General features: G+C 43.0%; 1 protein-coding gene across 2 annotated transcripts in view; it reads left to right on the top strand.

The window, feature by feature from the left end:
- The first annotated feature begins 297 nt into the window (after window positions 1–297).
- The window catches only part of Ccdc66 (coiled-coil domain containing 66), a 31,573-nt gene continuing 6,852 nt past the window's right edge, over window positions 298–25,018 (top strand). Inside the window, exons 1-12 of one of the 2 annotated variants that reach the window (XM_051140746.1) lie at window positions 298–376; window positions 1,349–1,413; window positions 2,025–2,050; window positions 7,053–7,506; window positions 9,945–10,110; window positions 10,347–10,450; window positions 11,423–11,535; window positions 19,575–19,825; window positions 20,005–20,089; window positions 21,299–21,460; window positions 22,754–22,898; window positions 23,394–23,522. In XM_051140746.1, the coding sequence (XP_050996703.1) occupies window positions 366–376; window positions 1,349–1,413; window positions 2,025–2,050; window positions 7,053–7,506; window positions 9,945–10,110; window positions 10,347–10,450; window positions 11,423–11,535; window positions 19,575–19,825; window positions 20,005–20,089; window positions 21,299–21,460; window positions 22,754–22,898; window positions 23,394–23,522 (1,711 nt within the window). In that variant the 5' untranslated portion in view covers window positions 298–365. The remainder of the gene's footprint in view (window positions 377–1,348; window positions 1,414–2,024; window positions 2,051–7,052; window positions 7,507–9,944; window positions 10,111–10,346; window positions 10,451–11,422; window positions 11,536–19,574; window positions 19,826–20,004; window positions 20,090–21,298; window positions 21,461–22,753; window positions 22,899–23,393; window positions 23,523–25,018) is intronic. The other variant, XM_051140755.1, reaches the window with a different exon arrangement.

Genomic DNA, 25,018 nt, shown 5'->3' with positions numbered 1-25,018 from the left:
ATGGGAAGCGACACATACTTATGTACCCAAGGCGTCCCTAGTCCCTCAACTTTTCTGGGCTAAAATAAATCTCTCCACCAAATATGAGCTAGGATGGTTACATCTGTTGCCTCTGCCTCTTCGGAAACCTCCACCTGCGCCAAGGCGGCTCCTTGACGCTAGCGGTGACCCCGGGGAAACCACAGACTCCCCCCAAAGGCTCAGACTCTGGGGAAACAGACACTAACCAAATGCACCCGCCAGCATGCGCCACTCTGATTGGCTCGGCTGGCCCCCGGCATCCAATCGGCGCAGCGTTTGTTGAGCAGCAGCGGCAACCTGGGTACACAAGTGGCCTGAGCGAGCTGCGGGTGGCCGGCGGGGCCATGAACCTGGGGTAAGCTGGCCCGGACTTCCTGGGGTGCGGGGCTGACCTTCGGCGGGCGCGTGGTGGCGGGCGGGGTTCAGACACGGAGTCCCAGAGGGCGAGACGCTGAGTCGCTACAGCTGCTCCGCACCGAGCTGGGCATCCTGAGCTGGGGCATGAGCGAGTGTGGGGTGCGGTCTTCTTTTCAAAAGTTCAGTTTTGGAAGAAGACCAACCACCAAACCTAGACTTAACCACGCATCCAGCAGCTGAGTGTTAGGTTCTCATGTGGGAGTTTGGAAATAAATGAGGCAGCCCGTCCTGTGAGCTTACGGGGCGATTGACAAGGGACTTTACAACTTCAGTTTCATTGAAGATGTTGCCTTGTAACGTAAAACTGTTTGTAATCCCTGCAACCGGGAAGCCTTTAACAACCTATTTCTCACAGGTTGTTTCTTTTAACAAACGGAGGCACTTTGATTTCCTCTACCAAAGCAACCCCGGGCTTTTGCTTTGCTAGTCCATCTGCTCGCCCTTTTAATTTCTTGGCTTGATGTTTTCTTTTTAACATTGTCTTCATTATTTTACTGTTCATTTGATCCATAACCCAACCCCACCCCACTCTCACCCCCGTAAAACAATGAAATATTTTGGAATCCCATTAGTAGAGTTTTGATGACCTTTAATAGACAACATAAGTTTTGCTGTTTTTTTTTTTTTTTTTTTAATGCCGGTGTTTTTGACATGTAAAGACTATACTTTGAGGGAAGTTCAGGCAGGAGGATCAGGAATTCAAAGCCAGCCTGGCCTACATAGAGAGTTGAGGGCAGTCTGGGCTATATGACTGAAACAAAAAAAACACCCTTCCTTGATTGTCACACACACACAGACACACACACATTCAAAGGTATAGATTTTAAGGTTCATATAAATATTTCTGGTTGCTATTTAGTTCAAAATTGTCTAATTAAAATTGTCAAAATAATTTTCTTTTATATTGCAGAGATGGCTTAAAGCTTGAAACTGAATTATTGGATGGAAAAACCAAGCTAATTCTGTCTCCATATGGTATGATGAGTTATTGGAAGTCTAAAATGTTTTAAGTTTGTATGTAGAATATGTAGTAGTTTAGCAGATGTTTTGCTTGTAATAGAGATAGTTGAATGACACTTCGAAACAATGTTTTCCTTATGTCTTTAAATTGACATTTATCCAAATAAAGTCAGATTGTGACAGTGATCACTATTGTCAGTATTGGCTCATAAAATATATTTCATGTGTAATCTAATGCGGGTAGAGTTCAGGTAATTATGTACTTTTGCATGTAAACACACTATTATGTGAGAAAGTTAAATTTATACAGTATAACCACATTGCTAAAGTCTATTATTATTATTACTTATTAGGTTTTTTTTTAACTCAATAGAGTTCCTCAGTCTTCTCCCCACTACCATCTGTTTATAGTCATACGTTGGAAAGATAACTGAAATAAAGATGAAATGGGAGTTAATACTCCAACCACTACATCGTAAAAGTTGGAATATTTGGGTGGGGCTTAAGATTAATGCTTTCGGGATAGTATTTTTATCCTAACATCTTAGTCAGTACTTAACCTTTTCTTTTGTCACTGACTTAATATGTTTGGGTTTATAGTTTAGTAATTTTATTTTCTTTTGTAGAGCATAAGTCAAAAGTTTCTGTGAAGGTAAGCCAAGTGATTTTGACCCTGCCTGTTTCCACATGTAAAATGCGTATTTTCATGTTTTGTTTGTTGAGGCATGGCCTTTCGGTTGGACCCAGAACTTGCCAGGACAGCTAGTAAAGCTAGGCAGCTTTCTCCAAAGGAGTTCCTGTCTCTGCTTTCTAAGTGCTGGAGTTAGAGATGGGCCTTGCCATGTACCCAGCATTTATGTGTGCTCTGAGCATCCAGATGCTGGTCCTCACAATTCCACGGCCAGCACTTTAACCACTGGGTCATCTCTCTAACCTGGACTTTGTCTTTTTAGTGTGAGAAGTATTGGTGAGCTTGGTAGGAGAGCAGCACACTATAAGAAGGTGTCTTGTGACATAATCTCATCCAGGAAGCTCCTGGGGGTGGTTTAGGCTCCATTGCTTTTCTTGCTCAGTAACCTGAACATAACTGAATCTTTGTAGGGAAGTCTGACTTTTTTGTTAAATGCAGCCAGCCTCCTTTCATTATTCCTCATTGGCATTGATTGAGCGATAGGCAGTGTTTAGAACTGGATTAGCTGTACCTTGCTGTGGCATGCTCATTGAGTTTCATTCTTAATAAATGTTCTTAGAAGACCCTTTTCTGCATAGTACCTTTGGAACAACAGGAATATGACAAAAGAATCGTAGTTGTTTCACTCCATTTGGTAGGTTTGTGTCCAGCAGCTGTGAAACTCCAGTGTGGCCTGGAGCTCCTCCGCTCTGGCTTCATACGTCTTCTTCAGGAAAGGGAAACAGTAAGATCCACCCTTGTTGTCTACAAGAGCCGGGTCAGGTGTGACTGTAATGAATGTTCGATGGGTGCTATAGATCCCTAGAAGGGAGAGGATGTGGGAGAGTCGCTTCTGCCCGTGTAGGAGACCAAGCTCATGCATGGCAACTCTGTAATCAGAAGCTTAGAGATGAGGGAGCTAGGTACTAGTTAGAGAAGTAGGAAATATATTCCAGGCTTACAGGAAATAGTACGAAATGCCAAGTTATGAAAAATAAGTCGGCTGTGAAAAATGGTGTACCGTGAGGACAAGTAGAACAGAAAGCTAAGGAGGAGAGTTTGAATTTATGTTCAAGGACCTAGAAAATGGTGTGATTTACTATAGGGGAATCCATTAAAGATTTATTGTTTGGTTGGTTGGTTAGTTAGGGGGTTTTGTTTGTTTTTTCAAGACAGGATTTCTCTATGTAGCGTTGGCTGTCCTGGACACTCAGATTGTAGAGTGTCCTTGAACTCATAGAGATCCACCTGCCTCTGCCTCCCTAAGTGCTGGCACTAACGACACGCACCACCATTATTATCTTTTTTTTTAAAGATGAAATTTCACTGTGTAACTCAGGCTAGCATAGAACTCCATTGTCTTCCTCCCTCAGCCTCCCAGTGCTGGGGTTTTCAGGCATGCACTACCAAGCTCAGCTCAGTGTAGGATTTTTTGATAAAGGAAGTAGCTATAATCTTAAGTTTTCTTTGGAGGAAAGCACAGCAGGTAGCTCTGTGTAAGGCAGATTATCATTACAGGATGGCCAGTTACTTGTCAGTTGCAGCAGTCTAAAGAGCTTACATGGTGGAGGAAACATCCAGAAATGACTCTGAGTGCCAGTTACCGGAGTGTGCCACTCTTAGTAGGTTGAATGAGACGATCTGTTTAGAGAGCTGACGTGCCCAACCATGACAGCGAAGGCTCAAGAGTCAAGACAGCGAGAAAGGAGCCGTCCAGTGGCTGGAGATGGGCTGAGGTGCTAGCTGAGTTGAGCCATGTGCTATATGTTGATAATTTGATAAAGTGACTTTTGAAAAACCAAAGCACTTGTTTGTTTGATTGGTTTGGTTTGGTTGAGATGATGGAGTTTTCTGTGTAGCCCTGGCTGTCCTGAAACTTGCTATGTAGACCAGGCTGGCCTCAAACTCATAGAGATCCGCCTGCCTCTGCCTCGTGAGTGCTGGAGGTAAAGGTGTGTGCGACTGGCTCTAAAATGACTTATTTATGCCTAAAAATGAGAAGGTAAAATCTGGCGTTCTTAATTTTCTTGAAATAGTGGAGGATCTTGCAACTTATTTCAGTACAACAGTGCAGCGTTCCTGGGAAACACGGTAGCACCCATTAGATGAGAAGAGTATGCCAGTTTCTATGTGATCTAACATGGCACATGTTTTAATGTGTCAGCTGTCATTTGGGTAGTTATATTGAAAATAATCCAGGGATGCAAGGGCAAACGGTGCCCCTAGATGTTGGTATTATCAAAACCTGAAGCCAGCTGCTGGAGAGGTGGCTCAGGGGCAAAGAGCACCAACTGCTTCTGCAACATGGCAGCGCACAACCATCTCTGACTCCAGTTCCACGGAAAGTGGCCTGTGGTGCATAGACATACTCAGGTGTGTGTGTGTCTGTGTGCATGCGCGCACAGACACACACACACACACACACACACACACACACACACACACACTATTTTTAGAACAAAAAACCTAAAGCTAGGAATAAACAGGGTGAAGAGATACAGGTAATCAAGAAATCTTGGGCTGGGGTGGGGCTGGGGCATATTTCGGAAAGTGGTGTAGGAGGAGCTTGAGCACGTCGTCAGCATGCTTGTCTGTTTGCAGCTTGTTGGAAGAGAAGGGAAGTTTGGGTGATGAAAGCTCTCAGGGCATCTACTCCGCTCTGACAGCAAGGATCTTTTCTTAATAATTTTCTTGCATTTCTCCCACTTTTCATAGTGCACATAGAAAGCAAGTGGTGCTTGATGGATTAAATGAAGGATAGATAAAATAGATAAGATGTAATTTAGTAATGAAAACTGAACTTAGACTTGTCATCATATGAATATATTTCAAAACATGTTTTATGTATATGCTAATTAGCTAAGGGAGACCCTGAAGGAAGAGAGTCAAATATGATCCTTGGCTACTGATCTCAAATAAAACACTGGTGTCACAGAAATGTGAGTATTTTTGAAAAAGAAGCTAATTTGGAAGTTAGGATGAATTCAGTGGCACATGAGGTGTAGTTAAGGATGTTCAGTCAAAATGTTTTTATCAAAAAAAAAAATTCTTTTTTTATCACCTGCCCTGTTACACTCATGCTGTAGGTACAGGGGATAGGGAGGTTTACAAAAGAAATAAAGTCTGTTCTATGGGGTTTATATTAGGCTGGTACAGAATGGACAGAACTAAGAAACGTAAATAAATAGAAGACAAAGAAGCTGTGGAGAAAAAAGAGGGGGAAGGCAAGATCAGGACAGAGCCCAGCAGCACTGGGGAGGCGTTTGAGTACCAGAGGAGGGCGGAACAGGGCCTCAGGGAAGGACTCGAGCGGTGGTTGGAAGGTGGTAAGGAAGGAGCTGTGTCTGAAGTGACAGTGTTCTAGAAGGACACACTGACTAGGGCCGCAGTCTTGTTGAGGCCAAGGAACATTAAGAAGCTCACGTGGCTGGGGACTAAGATAGAAAATGAGGTCAGGGACTGGTTCAGGGGTAAAGGTGCTTGTCTCCAAGTCTGATCCCCAGAGCCTATATGGTGGAAGGAGAGAAACAGCTCCCACAAATTGTCCTCCAGCTCCTCCCAGTAAAAAAAAAAAAAAAAAAAAAAAAAAAAAAAAAGTACAAATAAATAAATAAATAGATAGATAAATAAGGTTAGATCTAAATAGACAGTGGAGACAGAAGAGGCATGAGAGGCCATGGGATGCTTTTAAAGGATACCAGCATGCTCTGAATTAGGTGTTGTGAATCGGTGTGTTGAAAATAGACTGGGAAGCAAGGGTGGAAGAGGGGATCGTAGGTCAAGTGAGAGCTGCTACCCTGGGGCAGAGAAGTAAGGAGTGATGTGAGGGGTGGTCATTCAGAATCCAGCAGACAGCCTTTGACAGATGGTATCTACCAGGCTGGAGACACAGCTCAGCAGTTCAGAGCACTTGATAGTCTTCCTGCAGAGGACCCGGGTTCACTTCCCAGTACCCACATGGTGGCTTTTAACTGCTGGCCCCAGGTGTGCATGCTGCATACGTATATGCAGGCAGAACACGTGCCAAGAATCGAATGAGGGAAATGTGAGGGCTTTTGTGAAGGAGCAGCAGTTACTAACAGTGAGGGGGCGCATGGACTTGGTGCGTGTGGGGCTGCTGGGTAGCCTGTTGGACAGTCTCAGTTATGAGTATAATAGAAGCAGTTACCGTCCTTTCTCCACTAGTATTTACAGGCTGTGGAGAATTGGACTTTTCTAGAGTTGGGATTTGATTAGTACGTGAGACGAGCTGCAGGATAAAGAATGAAAAAGAAATGTTAAGAAGGGAAAGGAGAGCAGGCGGGGAATTGTCAGCATGGACGCATGATGGATCCCAGCACGGGTAAACAGTACATGGAGTTGGATGTGGGAGAGAGTGGGCTGGGAAACAGGAGGATGGTCTGTCTAGAGCTTGCAGTTGTGGGTCCTTACAGGCCACCGTACGATTGCTGTGGGGTTGAGTGAGGCCATATGGAGGAGAGAGTGGGGAAGTGGGTTGCCTGTGTGCATGTGAACAGAGCAGTAATTAACACGGCCGGTGTTGGAGAGAGGGTGTGCGGGAGCTAAGATAGTCGACTGGTGACCTACAGCAGGTAGCGCGAGTTACATAACTTACTGATACACAGTTCAAAGCTGGTGTAGAATGGAATTGACCTGTAACGTACAATCTTATTTGTATTCTTTATTATCTGGAATTAAAGTCATTTCTCGTTGTTGACTCTCTCAGGAGAAAGTCTGCCAAGGTGAACAGCATCTTATGGCTGTAGTATTCTAATTGAGCGAAATGAAAAGCTTCGAGGCCTGGTCTGTCAGGCTTTAAGAATGGTGATTGTTAGCTGGCTGCAGTGGTTCACACCTGTACTCTCGGGGCAGTGGGAGGAGCAAGGCCAGCTTAGGCGACAGAGCAGACTGTGTCTCCAGACAAAATGAGCATGTCACGGTTCCTTCAGGCACCGTCATAAAGAATAAAATTGTGTTTTAACAGATGGGAAATAAGATCAAGATCGCAAAGTGTCCCCCTTTAAGAACAAAACAGACTGGACACATTCTAAAATCAGCACAAAATATCTACATTGGGAGTGAAAACCTTTTTCAAAAGAGTATACGTACTTCAGACACTTCACGGGCAAAACCTGAAAAAAGCAGATCGACATTTTCACCCACTAAGGACTTATGTAAGCAGTATGCAGAAAAAGACAGTCTTCGCTCCCAAAAGGAGATCTCGCCTGCAACCTGTAACATACGGAAGATTATAAACAGCACAGATCCTTGTCTAGTGGCCAAACAGAAGCCTTGCAAAAAACACACCACAGCCGAAAACATGGACAGCAGTTTGGTGTGTCTAACACAAGAACAGCTGCGACAGATTTTGATGCTGAGTGTAAACCCAGGCAACGGATCTGTGTCCCTAACTGAACATGGGAAAGAGGAGAGGACAAGTAAGATTTTCCTTCTGCTTCGTTGACTGTTATTTTTCCCAGTACATGCTTTGGAAGTTCAGATTCATTGCCTTTTGTAACTGTGCCTCTTAAAAATCTGATTTAAAATGCAGTAATGTTTTTATTGTTCACATTAGTCTTTTTGGTTTGCTTTTGTTTTTCAAGACAGGGTTTCTCTGTGTGGCCTTGGCTGTCCTGGACTCACTTTGTAGACCAGGCTGGCCTCAAACTCACAGTGATCTGCCTGCCTCTGCCTCCCGAGTGCTGAGATCACCACTAGGCCCAGCTTAGTCTTTTTCTTATGCATAAAATATGTAAAACTGATTTATAGTTTTGCCATGTTTTAAAATTAATGCTCAGCCGGTCATGGTGGCACACACCTTTAATCTCAGCACTCAGGGAGGCAGAGGCAGGCGGATCGCTGTGAGTTCAAGGCCTCAAAGTAATCTTAAGATATCTGGTTTGGGGCCTGGAGAGATAGCTCAGCAGTTAAAATACTTATCTAAGGCAGATACAGGTTTCGAACCTGGGATTCCTGTTCTCAGCAGACAGAGGCAGGAGGAGCGCTGCAAACCCAAGGCAAGCACGGGCTGCATAGTGGGATCGCATTTCAAAAAGAAAACAAAACAAAAAAAATGCATTCAAGTGTTTAAAACAGTAAGCCTCTGGCATTTGAAGTGAGTTAAGAAAACCCTTCTGTAAGGACAGGAGTTACAGAAATACGTTGCTCTGGCTGCTGTTGGTCCTTCCTGTCCCTTCAGTCATCCTAAGGGGCTGTAAATGTTCTTTCACCAATGTAAGTCAGATTATCTATAGAGATAGTAAAATACTGTAGGCTTTCTGTTTCACCAATCAAGGTTATGTTTTAGAAACCTAGTTTCAGCTTTGAGCTAAGGAATTGGTGACTATGAAAGTACTCAAAATGCCAAAATTTGAATGAGTATAGTAAGGTGACAGTAAAATTGGCCATGAGCAGGGAAGGGCACACATAGTAACCTCTGTATGCTCCCACATGTTCACAGTGGGGACCCATCTCCCAGTCTGTGCTATTTGTAAAATAAAAGAAGGTGCTTTCTTTAGGCTGGAATTGTTGCTCAGAATTATACCTCATTGTTAGATATACTTTGAGTTAGTATCAGTACAATTAAGACATTTTACTTAACCCTGAGGTAACTTTCATTTTATGTGCTCTCTCTTTTCTGAAAGAAATAACACGTTCAGGAGGAGTCACAACACGCTAGAATCATGCTAGAGTGTGAGCCTTCTGTAGAACCCTTGGTTTAGTTACAGTAGCTGGGGCGCATAGACCACAGTTCACAGAAATTGTCCACAGGTAAATAAGGAAAACAAGGTCATGCGTTTTTATTAAAGTATTTCCATTTGCGCGTCTCTCTCTCTCTCTCTCTCTCTCTCTCTCTCTCTCTCTCTCTCTCTCTCTCTCTCTCTCGACAGGGTTTCTCTGTGTAGCCTTGGCTGTCCTGGACTGGCTTTGTAGACCAGACTGGCCTCGAACTCACAACAATCCACCTGCCTCTGCCTCCTGAGTGCTGGGATTAAAGGCCACCACTGCCAGTCTTTCTTTTCTCTTTGATGTAAAAAGTTGTATGCCTGTGGCCATGAGTCAGCTCTTTAATCTTGGGCCCCCAATTTTTCTCTTTCCTCTTGATTTATTTGTCTATTTAGGGTAAAGTCTCATGTAGGGCAGACTGGCCTCAGTCTACTAGTACCCTGTCTCACAACAAAAAGTTATGTGACCTTGCTGCTGCTGCTGTTGTTTTCAGGCTGGCCTTGAACTCCTCCTCCCTATCTTCCTGTCCTCCCCTCCCAAATGCCTTTGAGACCATAGGTGTGCACTACATGGTCCTGGGGCACAAACCTAGGGTTCTGTTTCTACAAGCCACACTCTAGCTTTTTGGGATCTTGCTTTTGAAATGCTCCCACATAGCCCAGGCTGGCCTTGAACTCCTGATCCTCTTGCTTCTACCTGCTGAGGGCCACGATTGCCAGTATATGCCATGACGCCCACAGGTTGTTTGTTTGTTTGTTTTGTTTTGTTTTTTCAGATACTTCAAGGACTGTTTTAAGAGTTTGTTGTTGTTTGAGACAGGATCTCATTGTGTAGCCCAGGCTGGCCTGAATCACAGAGATTGGCCTGCCGCTCCTTCCTGAGTGCTGGGCCTAAAGTCTCCACACTTCCCCTATTTGTTTATTTTGAGGCAAGGTCTCACTCCGCATCTGAGGCTGGCCTAGGACTTGGTGTGATGTCCAGACTGGCCTCAAATTCAGAGTGATCCTCCTGTCCCAGCGTCCTGAGTCATACCTGAGGGTTGTAAGTGTGAGCCATCATGCCTGTCGAGGCTTTCCTTCCAACTGTTTGGTAGTATGTTAGGATAAATATTACAACTGGCATGATTTTAAAACATGCATTTTATTCCTAGGCCAAGATAGTTTACATTTAGTCAAAATTCCTAGTCAGCCAAAGGAGGCGAATGTTACAGGAGTTCTGCAAAGAGCAGAGGCTGCTTCGCCTGACCCAAGTGAACGTGAGCACACCTTCAGTACAGCTCAAGAGGCGGTTCAGCAGTGCGAGCAGAGTGTTGCCATGTAGGTGACATCGTGTGTTCCTGGGGTGTCTGTAGAGTATATGCTTGCTTGTCCATTGCATGTGAAGTTTCTGGAGACTTGGCTGGGGTGTCTGTAGAATATGTGCTTGCTTGTCCAGTGCATGTGAAATGTTTAAAGACTTAGCTGTTTAAGAGCTTATCACTTCATATTTATGCAATCAGTCATGTAGACACATAGTGAGGTTCCTGGGTTTTCATGTGTGTGTTTTCCCTTAGAGAGAGTGGATGGAGACCAGCTGACATCTTCAGTACCCTGGGGGAAAGGGAACGTGATAGAGCTTTGTTGGAAGCAAAAAGAGCCCAGTGGAGAAAAGAGCTAGGTAATTTTTGGATCTTTTATAATACTTTTGTTGGCTTCTGGAATATTTTGTTACCTTTCAGTGTACTATCGTCTTGTTTGATAACATTTGACATCTGTAGTTCTCTGCAAACTCCTAAGCAGCTTCGGAGTTTCCCATTGCCCTGTGTCTTTGGTGCTGTGCAGTGTGCGCCAAAGCAACATGCCACTAGTATCCTTTTGAAGCCCTGCAAGCACTCCTAACCCTTTTCTATGTGTGTGTTTCTGTTATATAAATCCTGTAGCTTGAAATTAAAATTATGTGTGGCGTCTGGGGGCGGGGGCTCCGGAAACAATTTGTAAGGGTCAGTTCCTTCTTCCACTGTGTGGGTCTTGGGATTGAATTTAAGTTGTCAGGCTTGTGCAAGCACCTTTATTCCTGAGCCGTCTCACCAGCCTATAGCTTTAGTTCCTATTTCACCTCCAGCCTTAATGAGAAATGACTAGTGTGGTGCTGACCCTACACTGAGGTAGCAGTACTATCGCTGCACTTTACAGAAGGAGCCACAGGGTACAGGCACAGTAGCAGCTTGCCCGTGCCATAGGTAGGACGTGGCTGACCTAGAGCTGGACCCTGAAGCTTGCCCTCGTACCTCTTAAGTCTGTTAGTAAAAACAATATAGGAAGGTAGAGCTGAGGAGCTGGTAGCATGACGGTATACTGAGAAACTGTTCCATGCAACTGATAGCTGTAATAAAAATGAAAGTACTTAAAAATAAATACATAAATAAAAATACTTGAGTCTGGTTCTGATTCAATGTTTTCTCCTACACTATATCTTTCAGAGTTCCTTTCTGCCTTGTCAGGCATCTCCTCCCAAACAGACAGCTGTGATTAACTCTGTGTTTCAGTTTGTTTTCTTTAAGACAGTCATGATTCATTTACAGGATTCCTTTTTTTTTTTTTTTTTTTAACAGTTTGTGTACATTTTTTTAAAAAACCACATTATTTACAGATGAACAGGTTGCTTTAAAGAAGAAAGAAAAAGAAGCTTCTCAAAGATGGAATCATCCTTGGAAAAAATCTGAAATAGAATGTGAGAAACTTCAAGTCCTTGACCAATCTAAGGTGAGTATATCAAAGTCAAGCGAGCTTCCTGCTTGTGTCTTTATGCATCTTAGGAAAAGACATCTTTATTGCCTTTTTTTTTTTTTTTTTTTAATGAGACAGGGTCTCAAAAGCTCTGGCTGTCCTGGAACTCACTATGCTCCAGGCCTCAATTCACAGAGATCCATCTGCCTCTGCCTTCCACATGCTGAGATTAAAGACATGTGCCACCATGCCTGGCCTGTATTACAATTTTTAAAATGTAAAATAATGTTCAAATTATAGGACATTACTTCAATAATTTTTTTCTTTTGTTTTGTTTTTGTTTTTGAGGCAGGAATTTGCTATGTAGCCCTGGCTGGCCTCAAACTAATGGCAATCCTCCTGCCTCAGCTGCTTTGTGCTAGGATTCCAGGCATATGTCATTATGCCCAGCATTATCAATTTTATTTTTAGTGCTTATTGACTAAACATGAAAAACTGTACTTTTCTTAGGGTTGACATGGTACTTAATTTAATCATGATCCAAACTAGTTTTCTAAACTTCCATTTGTAATTTATAAGTTGCCTTGCTGTATTGCTAGGTTAAATGTTGCGACCACAGCAACCTCCCCTAATCTGAAAGTGTGGCATTTCTGTTTGCACTTACCTTCGTGTGTTAGTGTACATGTATGCATGTGGGCTTGTGTATGCCACCTGAGTGGAGGCTTTAGAGAAATCCTGGGAGTGGGCTCTCTCCTCCCACCATGGGGATCCGGGCATTGAGCTCAGGGCTTCAGGTTTGGCCGCCATCTCTTCAGCTCTGTTGTTAGTGGACTCAGGAGTCACAGCCTGTGCCCCAACAAGGCAGCTTTGGCCATGTTCTTGGAAAGCTCATTAAAAGAGCCAAACTCATACTGAAAAGCAGAAGAGGAGACTCTCTGAGTGTTGCCATGTTGGGAAGAGCGACAGAGAGATCCAGCATCTCCCCAGATCCATCTGCAGGGTCTTGGTGGGAAAGTACAGATTAAGGTGAGGTAGGCACAACTAGGCATCTGGCCAAGGTGGCCCCCTCACCCTTGCATCAGTCTACAGAGCAGTCTGCCAAGTGCTAGGCATTTCTCCAGGTCTCCCTAGATCACTCTTCACCTTGTATGTTGTGGCAAAGTTTCTCACTTGAACCTGGAGCTCCCAGTTCTGTTAGGCTGGGGATTGAGCTCACATGCTGGAGTTGACAGGCCCCTTAACTGCCCAGCATTTATATGGGGGTGTCCAGTGTTGTAGACCCCTTGAGGGCTTCTCTACCCCAACTAGTTTCTGGGACAGTGACCTCTTGAATTTATAAAAGCTTTATATCACAGTAACTGAGCAGGTATCAACCCTCTAAGCTATTTTGCTATTTCCCAGCTACACACCCATGTTACTTGCCTACTTCGTTCCTGTCTGGGCTGCTGCTGTTCCATCAGGCCAGCCCTGATGGCCACATGCTCATGCTCCATCCTGCCCCATGGCAGCTTCCTTCTCTCCAGCTTCCTCTCCTCCTGCTACGTCTTCTCTTTCTCTCTCCTCCTCCTCCCAGCTTGTGCTCCCTCTCAGACTCCCACCCCAGTAACCTCAGCTCCTCCTCTTCTCTGCCCAGTTACAGGCTTCAGCAACTTTATTAACCAATCAACTTTAAATTAGATAAAGAGAAGGTTTACACAACAAAGACCAGTGTACATGAGGCTGGGCAGCAACCAGATCTTGGGGTACAGTAGTTAGTATTAGAATACATATCACCAGACCAACCCCCAGTGTTCCAGACTTCTTCACACTTATTGTCAAGGGTTTTTATCTGTGGCGCAGTAGTGGAAGTCTGAAAACTAACATACGGAAGCTCTAACACTGGATAAGCAAGAAGTGAAATGAGCTGCTTGTTTGAAGGGTGGCTTTATGCATTGTGCATGTGATAGGCCTTTGGGGAAGTTTTTGTTGTTGCTCTTTCTTTTTGTACATGCTAGGTAAGAAGTATATCTTCAGCCCTCGGAGAAATATTATTTTATTGAGGAAAAACCAAAGTGTGTAATACAGAACCTCATCCCTTTACACTGCGTTTTCAAACTGCTTTTGTGCTTCTGAGTTAACTTAGCATCAGTGTTTTTGAGCTTGCCTCCTTAATTGACCTCTTAGCTTTCCTCAGGACTCGTGACCCTAGACCCTTCTGAAGTAAAGAGGGCATGTCCTAACACACCATCTCTGACCACACACCCATTGCTTATCATTTCCAGACCATAGGTCTGCAGTTGGTCAACAGAAAGTGATTTTGTACATTACCTAATTAAAAGCAAACAAAAACCCCCATATTTTGAAATAAAATACATATAGCCTAACATACACCATTTTTAATCTTTTATTAATTTATTCATATTACATCTCAATTGTTATCCCATCCCTTGTATCCTCCCATTCCTCCCTCCCTCCCATTTTCCCCTTACTCCCCTCCCCTAGGACTGTGTATGAGGGGAACTCTTCCCCCTGTATATGCTCATAGGGTATTAAGTCTGTTCTCGGTAGCCTGCTATCCTTCCTCTGAGTGCCACCAGGCCTCCCCATCCAGGGCACGTGGTCAAGTATGGGACACCAGAGTTCGTGTGAAAGTCAGTCCCCACTCTCCACTCAACTGTGAAGAATGTCCTGTCCATTGGCTAGATCTGGGTAGGGGCTCGAAATACTGCACGTATTGTCCTTGGCTGGTGCCATAGTTTGAGCAGGACCCCTGGGCCCAGATCTGCCCATCATAATGTTCTTGGGTTTCTAGGACCCTCTGGATCCTTCTATTTCCCCACATACACCATTTTTTAAAGTGTTTTTCACACTTGTTTATTTTGTGTATGTGTGTGTATGTTTGGGTGTGTATGTGGTGGTGCACTCACACCACAGCCTGGGTGGAGGTCAGTAGACAACATTTAAGAGTCAGTGGGTTCAGGACTTAACTCATCATGCTAGACAAATGTCCGTGCTGAGCCATCTCACTGGGCCCCAAGGTCAACTTGTATACTGGGAATAATTAAAGCTATGTTATTAAAAAGTCAATAATACGTGACTTATTTAGGGTTTCTGTTGCTACAATGAAAATAAAACACCATGATCAAAAAGCATGGGGAGGAAAGGGTTTATTCGACTTACACTTCCACATTGCTGTTCATCATTGACAGAAGGCAGACAGGAACTCAAGCCAGGCAGGAACCTGGACACAGGAGCTGACGCAGAGGCCATGGAGGGGTGCTGCTTACTGCCTTGCTCCTCATGGCTTGCTCAGCCTGCTTTCTTATAGAACCCAGGACTACCAGCCCAGGGGTGGTACCACCCACAATGGGCTGAGCCCTCCTACATCTGTCACGAATTAAGAAAATGCCCTACAGCTGGATCTTACGGAGGCATCTCAATTGAGGTTCCCTCCTTTCTGATAACTCTTGTGTCAAGTTGACATAACACTGTCCATTACAACATGTAAGCTCCTCAGAAGACTAGCATGAATTAAAAAGCATGTGCAGCTTATGAACATTTTGCAAAAAGAGGACATTTAGAACAATTGGTGCTAGAGAGAGCCCAGTGGTTAAGAATGCAGGCTGCTCTCACACCGGGCAGCCTTGTACTTCATGAATGCCTGTAACTCAAACTCGAGGGCATCTGACGTACTGCTCTGGATTCTGTGGAAACCTGCACCCATGCACAGAGCTACACATACATGTAATTAAAAATAATAAAAACCAGGGCTGGAGAGATGGCTCAGTGGTTAAAAGCACTGAATGTTCTCCTAGAGGACCTAGATTCAATTCCCAGCACACAAATGGGAGCTCACAACTGTGTGTAACTCCCAAGATCTTGACACACTCACCCAGACATACATGCAGGCAAAACACTAATGCACATAAAATTTTTTTAAAATCTTAAAACCTTATGCCGGCATAATAGAATTTTAATGCAAAATGGGCAAATGAAACAGTGATTAAGTGGTACTGTATTCCTGGAGAAATTGAGTTTTTTATTAAAGTGTCTACACTCAGAAAGCTGAGGCTCTGGGATCATCAGTTTGAGGCTAGCCTGGGCTACCATGTAGTGAGCCCTTATCTCAAACCAAAGTTGAAGAAGGGAAGGTAGGGAGCCCCAGCAAACTCAACTCCAGGCCCAGATGTCTTTACAATAGGAAGGTTTGCAGTGTGATGTTGACTAGTGAGCGTGATAACAAGACTGACAAAGCATCTTTGATGCTTAAAATGACTAGAAACATTAGAAAAATTATAAAAAATAATTACACACTAGTGATACCATAGGATAAACTTAATCAAAAAGGCTAGATTAAGCTGGTTGGTGGTAGTGCATGCCTTTTATCCCAGCACTTGGGAGGCACAGGCAGGTGGGTCTCTGTGAGTTTGAGGTCAGCCTGGTCTACAGAGCTTGCTCCAGGACAACCAAGGCTACACAGAGAAACTCTGACTCAAAACAATAAGAAGGCTAGATTAAGATTAATATTTACAGGCTGGGCATGGTGGCGCATGCCTTTAATCCCAGCACTCAGGAGGAAGGGGTAGGTGGATCACTGAGTTTGGGGCCAGCCTGGTCTACAAAGCAAGTCTAGGACAGCTAAGGCGACACAGAGAGACCCTGTCTTGAAAAACCATAAAAAAAGATTAATATTTAAAAAGTCCCTAACACAGCATTAAAAAGATGACCTACAAAAGCAAAATGATGGGAAGACAGCACAGTCAGGAGGATCTAAATGGTGGTGCGGTCCAGTGCTGGGCAAGTGGAGACATATAGGTCATCCACTTGCTGGTCATCCACTTCAGCCTGTCTTAGGTCCCAGTGAGAAACCCTATGTACAAAAGCAAGGTGGATGGCTCCTAAGGAAGAAATAATGCTTCTGGGTGACCTCTGCTCTTTATATCACATATCCACACACAGAAGAAACAAATGATGTCTTGAAGGACTTGTATCTAGCATATATGTTTTTTTTAATCAGGCAAGAGATTCTGAGTAGCTATAACTCCAAGCATGGTAAGTAAATATGTGAGAAACTGAGACTTTGAACTGTATGCTAAACTTTTACAAGTCATTTGGTTTCAGAAAATTTTAGATTGGAAGTAAATTTTAAAACTTTAAAAATATAATTACATCATTCTCCTCTTCCTGTGCTTCCCCCTACCAAGCTCACAGCTTTCTCTTCTTTAACCATTGTTGTTACACACACACACACACACACACACACACACACACACACACACACACAAATATATACATATAACCTGCTGAGTCAGTTTAGTGTTGCCTGCATGTACATGTTTCTAGGACTGACCACTTGGTATTAAATAACCAGGGGGCTTGTCCCTGGTGGAAACTAATTTCCCTGTAGGTTTTCACCTGTGGGTGGGGCCTAGAGATTTTTCTCTTCTTGGTTGGGATGTCCACTGTTGGAATTGTTCATGTCTTCTTTAAGCACTCATGTTGGGATTTCATGGGTGTAGCTTCCCTGACACAGCTAGAAGATACACAGCTGACTTTTTTCTATTCCTCTGGCTCTTAAAAATCTTTCCACCCCCTTCTTCTGTGATGCTCCCTGAGCCTTAGATGAGTGTTACATTATAGATGTGGGTGCCGTGTTACAGATGCTGTGTTGTAGATGTGGAGTTTGTGTTGTAAGTGTATCAGTTGGACCTTTGACAGGTTGTGCCTTTCTGTAATGATTTGCTGCTGCTGCTGCTGCTGCTGCTGCTTTGATGAGAGGTGAGATCTACACTTACCTGTGGGTGTAAGGATAAGTATTTAGATACAATCAGGACGACACTGGTTTAAGAAAGTGGCAGTTGTAGGTTCTCTTACATCCATGATCTCATTAGCCATATGTAGTTGACTAGGTTTACAGTAGCAAGCATAATTTCTTTCCTGTTAAGTGGGCCATGAGTCCAATTAAACAGTTGTTGGTTACCACCAAGATGTTAGTGCCACTATTGTACCTTTAGGAATATTTGGCTATGCTGGCCATTGTTTTGGCATTACAGCTGTGTAGGACTTTTGTTTGCTTCCTCCCTTAGTAGCTTATGTATTACCCTCCTGTGTTATAAAAGCTAGTCTTCAGGGAGGATGCTTTTGGGTCGATTCCAGCTCAAATCCTCCAGGGCTGTGGTGTCTTCACTAATATGGACTTACCTTTTAACTTTTAGGAGGCAACCAAGTAGAAATACCCTGTATTGTTTTGGGAGTCTCTTGGACTCCCCTGACCAGCAACATGAAAGGTTTCTCATGCTTAGTATTAGGGGTTTAGTTAGATAATCTAAGGTTCCTCTTGGTGGGGGTACTATGACCTCAAGTGGTATAACTTCATTTAAACTATATAAATTTGTATACACATACACTTAGATATAATTTTAGGTAAATAAAATAACGTGTAATATTATTAAATAATAACTCCCTATCACTTTTAAGCATCATTACTTTTGCCTCCTCCTTCCATCTCCTGTATCATTTTCCCTCCTTCCTCCCCAATTGAAGCCCCTTCTTCATTTTCCCTTATTACCTGCCTTCCTCTCACTAGAGTTCCCCTCACCCCACCCCCACAGTCCTGTTTACTTTCCTTGTTTCTGCAGTTTCTCTAGGTCAGTGGTTCTCAACCTTCCTAATGTGACACTGTAATGAAGTCCCTCCAACCACAAAATCATTTTGTTGCTACTTCATGACTATAATTTTGCTACTATTGTTAATCATAGCATAAATATCTAATATGCTGGATATTTGTCATGTGACCTCTGTGGGAGTCAGAACTCACAGGTTGAGAATTGCTGCTCTAAGTTATATATTCACACCTGAAGATTGGGAGTTAGGAACCATGAGTGAGACAGAACATTCATCATTTGTCTGTCTGTGTCCAATTTTTTAGTCCACCTATTTACCTGCACATTTCATGATTCAAGATTCTGCTCTCTTCCTTTTCCTTCCTTCCTTCCTTTCCTTCTTTTTCTTTCCAGCATAGTAGTATAGCATTGTGTCTATGTACCACATTTCATTTTCCATCAGTCAGAGGCCATTTCCCAGCTACTGTGAACACCGCTGAATAAGTACCTTTGAAGTTGGGTGTACTTTTCCTTGTTTTGCTGTTTTTATTCTTGGAAGATAGATGTAGTCATCAGAGTATTCTTTCCCAAGATTGTAGTTTTATAGACTGCTTTAAGTGAAGAATCAATAGATAAAACATTTTCTTTCTGTGTACTGAGATGTCTTACATCCTCTACCAGTATATATTTAAAACACCCTTCTGAGGGTCAGAGCATGTCGGCTTAGTAGTGTGGTCAGATTCTTTCCTAGGGACAGATGCCTCCTGGGTTAGGTCTGTGAGTACTTTAAGAAGGTCGACAGTACAGGGGCCTGACTTCAGTTGGAGTGCCCTTGCAGAGCTGCCAAACAGGAGCAGCAGAGAAAGAGGATAGTAAACAAGCAGAAGATGACTGGCAGAGGAAAAGAGGGAAAAAGTGATATATTCAAAGTTAATCGAGGAAGTTTATGGCTTTAAGGGAAATAAATTCCAAGTCTTTACTCAGATAAACTTGTATTCTAAAATTACTTGGCAAATTATACACTTATCCTTATGAAACTGTTTACACTGAATGTATTCAGTATGATTTTACATAGCTTTTTAAAAGTTTAGAAATGCATTTTTAAAAATTTCCCAAGATATCTAATTATACAAGGAATCCAAAAGTATGTTTGTTAGTCTTTATGATGTGTATACTACTGAATTTCTTTTAAATTATTTCTTGAGATTTTATGTATTTTTTATTTGTATGGATGTTTTGCCTGCATGTGTATAGTGCCCAAGGAGGCCGGAAGAGGGCAGAGGATCTCCTGGAAGTAGAGTAACAGGCAGGTGCTGGCCACCATGTGGGCGCTGGGAACTCATGCCAGGTCTCTTTGGAAAGAGCAGTCAGCACGCCTAATCAGTGAGCTGCCTCCAGCCCATCAGTGCTGGCTTATAGATTGTGTTTGTCATTTATAATTTTATAAAGGAATAGATGAACCAGTTCTGAGCATTTCCTATTTGTCACTGTTAGGGTGAGGAACATGACAGATGGGCAATGCATTCTGACTCATTAAGGAGTCATCCTGGTTCTCAGTCTCGACTGTCCTCTCAGTTGACACACCAGTGCCTGGAGTCGGTGTGTGTGTCTCCTGACACTCAGGAACTGGCTGATGTCAACGCTGTTTACACACCACCACCTGGAATCCAGGTGGAGCCTTCAGAGGAAGAACAAAGAGCCAGACCTGTTATGGATATGGCTGTGTCACATGGTCAGAAAACAAAGTAAGTTTGTTTTTTAGTGTTGAATCCTTTAAGAAAGTATATTTGAATAGAACTGTCATTGTCCAGTTAGTTTCAGTATGGCATTCGTCTTTAATAGAAATGATTAGCAGATGTAGATTAAGCAAAGAATGCTTAACCATTCTGCAGTTTTGAATTAGCAAATGTATATATCTTCCCAGCTTTCTCCGTTCTATGACTGCACTCTTGGACCCAGCACAGATTGAGGAACGGGAAAGACGCCGACAAAAGCAATTAGAACATCAGGTATTGTACTGTAAGACAGTTGGTGTTGTTTCCATATTAAGTCATGATCATGGCCAACATACACCTAAGTAAATGAAAATTGAATTTTTTTTCCCTGAGACAAACCTTCATGTATTTTAGGCTGGTCTTGAACTTGCTATGTAACCAGGGGTGACCTTGAATTCTTGATCTTCTTGTCTCTACCTCCCAAGTTCCAGAATTACAGGCATATACCACTACACCCAGCTGGAAATTCTGATATAAATTTTCACCTTGGGCCCGGTTATATCCTGCTATAAATCCAGTCTCTTAACCCTGCTGGCATCATAGTAGAATTAAGCTTGGGCTGAGGACCAGACAGTATTATTACCATGCTGCCTGCTTTCTGGTGGAGCCTTTAAATAAATGTGTTGTATATGGGATTTTGTACTATCATTAAGTGTTAGCTAGTTCATCAGAGTTCTTTTCAGGTTTTTGAAAGAAAACACATTTAAAAAAAAAAAAAGTAGACTGTTGACTCAGCAATCTAGTAGTAATATAAGGCTGAGATTAAAACTCATTTCAGGCTAACATTAGAGGGACTTACTGGTCTGAGTGACTTTGGTGGTTCATGTTCCTCTGGAGAGTGTGTGTGGGTGTGTTTGTGTGTTGAAATGAGCTCCCACCATGTTGCTCAGATGTAGCTCAAACATTTCTTAGAATCCAAGTCTCCTAAGTTGCAGGAGCCACAGATGGGCACTCAGCAAGCAGCACTGTGCCAGAAATTCATTTTAAACATTTTATATGAGTAATTTTCTTTTATTGTTTCTGTTTTTTTTTTTTTTTTTTTTTTTTCCGAGGCAGGGTTTCTCTGTATAGGCTTCACTGTCCTGGACTCGCTTTGTAGGCTAGGCTGGCTTAGAACTCACAGAGATCCTCCTGCCTCTGCCTCCCTGAGTGTTGAGATCACAGGCCGCGCCACCACCCAGTACCAGTTAACTTTCTTTGTTTTGTTTTAATTTTCTTTCTTGAACTCAGTGAAAGCTGAGAGCATCTCCCATTTCTCAGGCAGTGTCATGAGCACTGAGGTTATTTCTTTAGTGATGGTTTTTGTGATCCACAGGCCAAGCAAGCACAATTCCCTTCCCACCCCACTGCATGTGTAACTGATGAATGGTATGCTCGTTATCAAAGCCAGTGCTGCACAGGAGGTTTTATTTGTGACAGTAACTTGTAATTATTTATGACTAGAAAGCAATCACGGCTCAGGTAGAAGAGAACCGCAAGAAGAAGCAGCTGGAAGAAGAACAGAGAAAGAAAGAAGAGCAGGAAGAGGAGCGGCGCTTGGCCCGGGAGCGGGAGGCGATGCAGAGGCAGTATGAAGAGGACATGCTGGAGCGGAAACAGAAAGAAGTAGGAGTCCTAGCAAGGACATCGTGGGGCTGAGGGGCTGCATGCCTTTCCAATTATGCAGCTACGTGTGGAGACACTATGGCTGAGTAAGGAAAGGGAGGCTTTGGCAAGGTCATCCTCACATGGCCCATATTTCAGATGCTTGGCCTGTTAATGGGAGGTGGTTGGGGCAAATGCAGCACCAAGCTTTACTGTGATTTGGATAGTAAGTGTTGGGCCTGAAGTATGGCTCAGCAGTAAGGGCTCTTGACCACCCACCAGTGTCCAGAACCCGTGTTCCAGAAGAGGACTCTAAAGGTTGGCTTCTAACTCCACATACACACAACCATTACCACTTCCCTACCTCCTAAATAAATTAGAATAAATAATGATTGTAGATATTTTTAAAAAGTAACAATTGGCTTCCTTTGGGCTCTTTAATAGCCTTTTCAGAGAGATATATCTTATTGTCTAGCAAAACCATTACTGATTCAGACAGGGTAGGTAGGGTGGTCTAAGTGCTGTGTCTGACTTGACCTGACCTGACTGAGATCATCCAATGTAATTCAGTTGTCAGCTTTAAAAACACAAAGTCTGCTGGGCAGTCGTGGTGCCCGCCTTTAATCCCAGCACTCGGGAGGCAGGCAGATCACTGAGTTTGAGGCCAGCCTGGTCTACAAAGTGATTCCAGGTCAGCCAAGGATACACAGAGAAACCCTATCTTGAAAAAACAAACAAACAAAAGACCCACAAAGTCTGGTGGTGCATTCCTTTAATCCCAGCACTAGGGAGGAGGCAGAAGCAAGTGGATTGCTGTGAGTTCCAGGACAGCCTGGTCTACAAAGTGACTCCAGGACAGCCAAGGCTACACAGAAAAACCCTATCTCAGAAAAAGACAAAAACCACACACACACAGTCTGCACTTGCTTGCTGGGTTTTCACTTGGTTGTGAGCCTAGCCTTTAACAGCAGAGCCATCTCTCCAGCCTTGGTTTTGACTTGGTACCTTTCAAAAATGGGATGTGGACAACTAGTCCACAGTCCAGTTTCATTAAGTAGCCTGAGACAAGTGATATACACCTGTAATCCAGTATTTGGGAGTTAAAAGGCAGCCTGGTCTACACAGTGAGACCCTTTCTAATAGCATGTTAGAATTGTAATCTCTACAAGGCAAGCACTTTGCCCTGTTGACTATTCTCCAGCTGATAGCTAAGCCAGCGTCTATCAGGAAAGCATGAGCGTTTGTGCTGCATGGTAACAGTCACTTCATTGAATGTACTTGGTAATTTTTTACTGTGCTTGCCAATCTTGATAGGAAATCATGACTCTGAAGACAAATGAGCTATTCCACACAATGCAGCGAGCTCAGGAGTTGGCACAGAGACTCAAACAGGAGCAGAGGATCCGAGACCTAACACAGAAAGGACATGATGCATCCAGGCTGATTAAAAATCTTGGTGGTAAGTGACTAATGAGAATTCTATTTAGTTTTGGTTTTGAAGATGATTTTAAGTGTCTGCTTTAATTCCTTAAAAACACACATTAACTCAGCCATCTTTAATCATTTAGAAAGCTGCCCTGAAATATTATACTTTATAGTATCTTTTTTGCAGAAATTTTCAGTAATCCTGACATTCCAGGTAAAATATGTACTTTAATATTTATTCTTAAAAACTTTAAATTAAGCAAGTGCTAAGAATACAGATGACTTTTAGTCATAAATTTAGGCTACACACTAAAGTCTAGCTTTTCAAAAATGTTACTACAGTTTGTGGTGAGTGACTAAGTCAGAAAGACTTTAGCTCTACTTTGGTCTTTCAGAGGAAGGGCTCAACCCCAGGGCCTTGTATGCTAGGCAGACAGTCACTCAGCTCCATCCCTAGCCCCCACATGGGCGTGTGTTAGTACTCTTACATGTCATTTTAAGGTCTGTTTCTCATTGCCCTTTGACGCAGCACAAGTGGATTATAAGGCATCCACTAACATTTCCAGTTCAAGAAGTGACACTGAGGCTGCTGCTGCTGAAACAAGTGTAGCTGCCACTTCTACGGCCTCTCCCAAAAAGGATACTGGTGTGCAGACAGGTATTCATGCAAAGTGTTTTGTTAAATTCTGTTTCATGTTTAAAATGAAGACATCTGATCGATTTTATTTTGCGTCTGTGACCAGGTCTCATGACCTAGAACTAATCTTCCTGCCTCCGCCTGATGAACATTGAGATTAAAGGCATATAGCACCACTCCCTTTATGTGGTACTAGAGACTGAACCCAGGATGTAACGCATGCTAGCCAAGTGCTACCAAAATTAGTTGTCTCTAGCTCAGAAATGTGAGGTTTTTAGCAAAATAAAGGATCTCTTGCTTTTTAGTTTTGGATTTATTTTGAGATCCAACTCACATCACAGAAACTTTAAGTTTTCCCTATATTTTCTTTTATAGTTCAGGGGAGTTAGGACCTTAACACTTTCTAGGCAAAATGCCTAGCCCAGAGCCTACCCTTTTAAGGGACACTAGTGCACTGTGTAGACCAGGCTGGCCTGGAACTCTCAGAAACCTGCCTTCCAAATTCTCCTGTAAAAGGATGCACCACTATGCCCAGCTGTTTTGTGTTCTGTAACATGCACATACCTGTGCAGTTACCATCACCTTCTAGAACCTTTTCAGTTATTCAAATTTATTTTCTATGGAAGATGCTTTTTAAAAATATGGAACACTTAACCAATTTGCACATCATCCTTGCACAGGGCCATGCTAATCTCACCCTGGTTTCAGTGTACAAATACTCCTCACTCTCCACTTCATTTTGTCTTAGACTATTTACCTTGTTTGTACTTTTCATGTAACGGGAATATTGCTGTAAGCAGTCATGTCTGGCTTACTCTGACTTTTTTGTTTTTTAAGTGTATTAGTATGAATGTGTCAGATGCCTTGGTACTGGAGTTACAGACAGGTGTTGAGGTGCTCTGTGGGTGCTGGGAATGGAACCCAGGTCCTTTGAAAGAGCAGACAGTGCTCATAACCACTGAGCCATCTCTCCAGCCCAAGAGACTTTCAACGTGATATATGGGTGTATCCATTTGTAGATATTATGATAAAATTCCATTTATTCCTTAGACTCCACTGTGAATTACACTGGATATTGCAAGTCTATCAACATTTTGGTTATTTCTACTAAGGACTATTATTGTAAATAGTACCACTGTGAATAGTTACAAATTTTCTAGTCTTTTAGGAGAGAGGAGTTAGGATTTGTGACCTATTTGATAGATGTATTAAGCATTTTGGGGAGCTGTTGAACTGTCATCCAAAGCACCTAACAGTATTGTAAAGGTGCTCTGACCCCCTCATGCACTCGCCAACACGTGGACTCTGATCTGCATTACCCCAGTGACTGATATTGCATGTTTTCATGTGGGGGCTTTTAAAATTTAAATGATAAGTCAATATCGATGTTTGATACCCCTGAACCTTTTTCTTTTCTTTTTTTAAATTTGGTGTCTATGTGTAAGGGGTGGGTGGGCATGTGTAAATGGGCACAGTGCTTGTGGATACCAGAAGAGGTCTGTCCAGTTCCCTCGAGC

This window comes from Acomys russatus, chromosome 3 (assembly GCF_903995435.1).
Source record: "Acomys russatus chromosome 3, mAcoRus1.1, whole genome shotgun sequence".
In the NCBI taxonomy this organism is placed as follows: domain Eukaryota; kingdom Metazoa; phylum Chordata; class Mammalia; order Rodentia; family Muridae; genus Acomys; species Acomys russatus.
The sequence above is the reverse complement of the archived record's forward strand: the minus strand, read 5'-3'. Positions and strand labels throughout refer to the sequence as shown.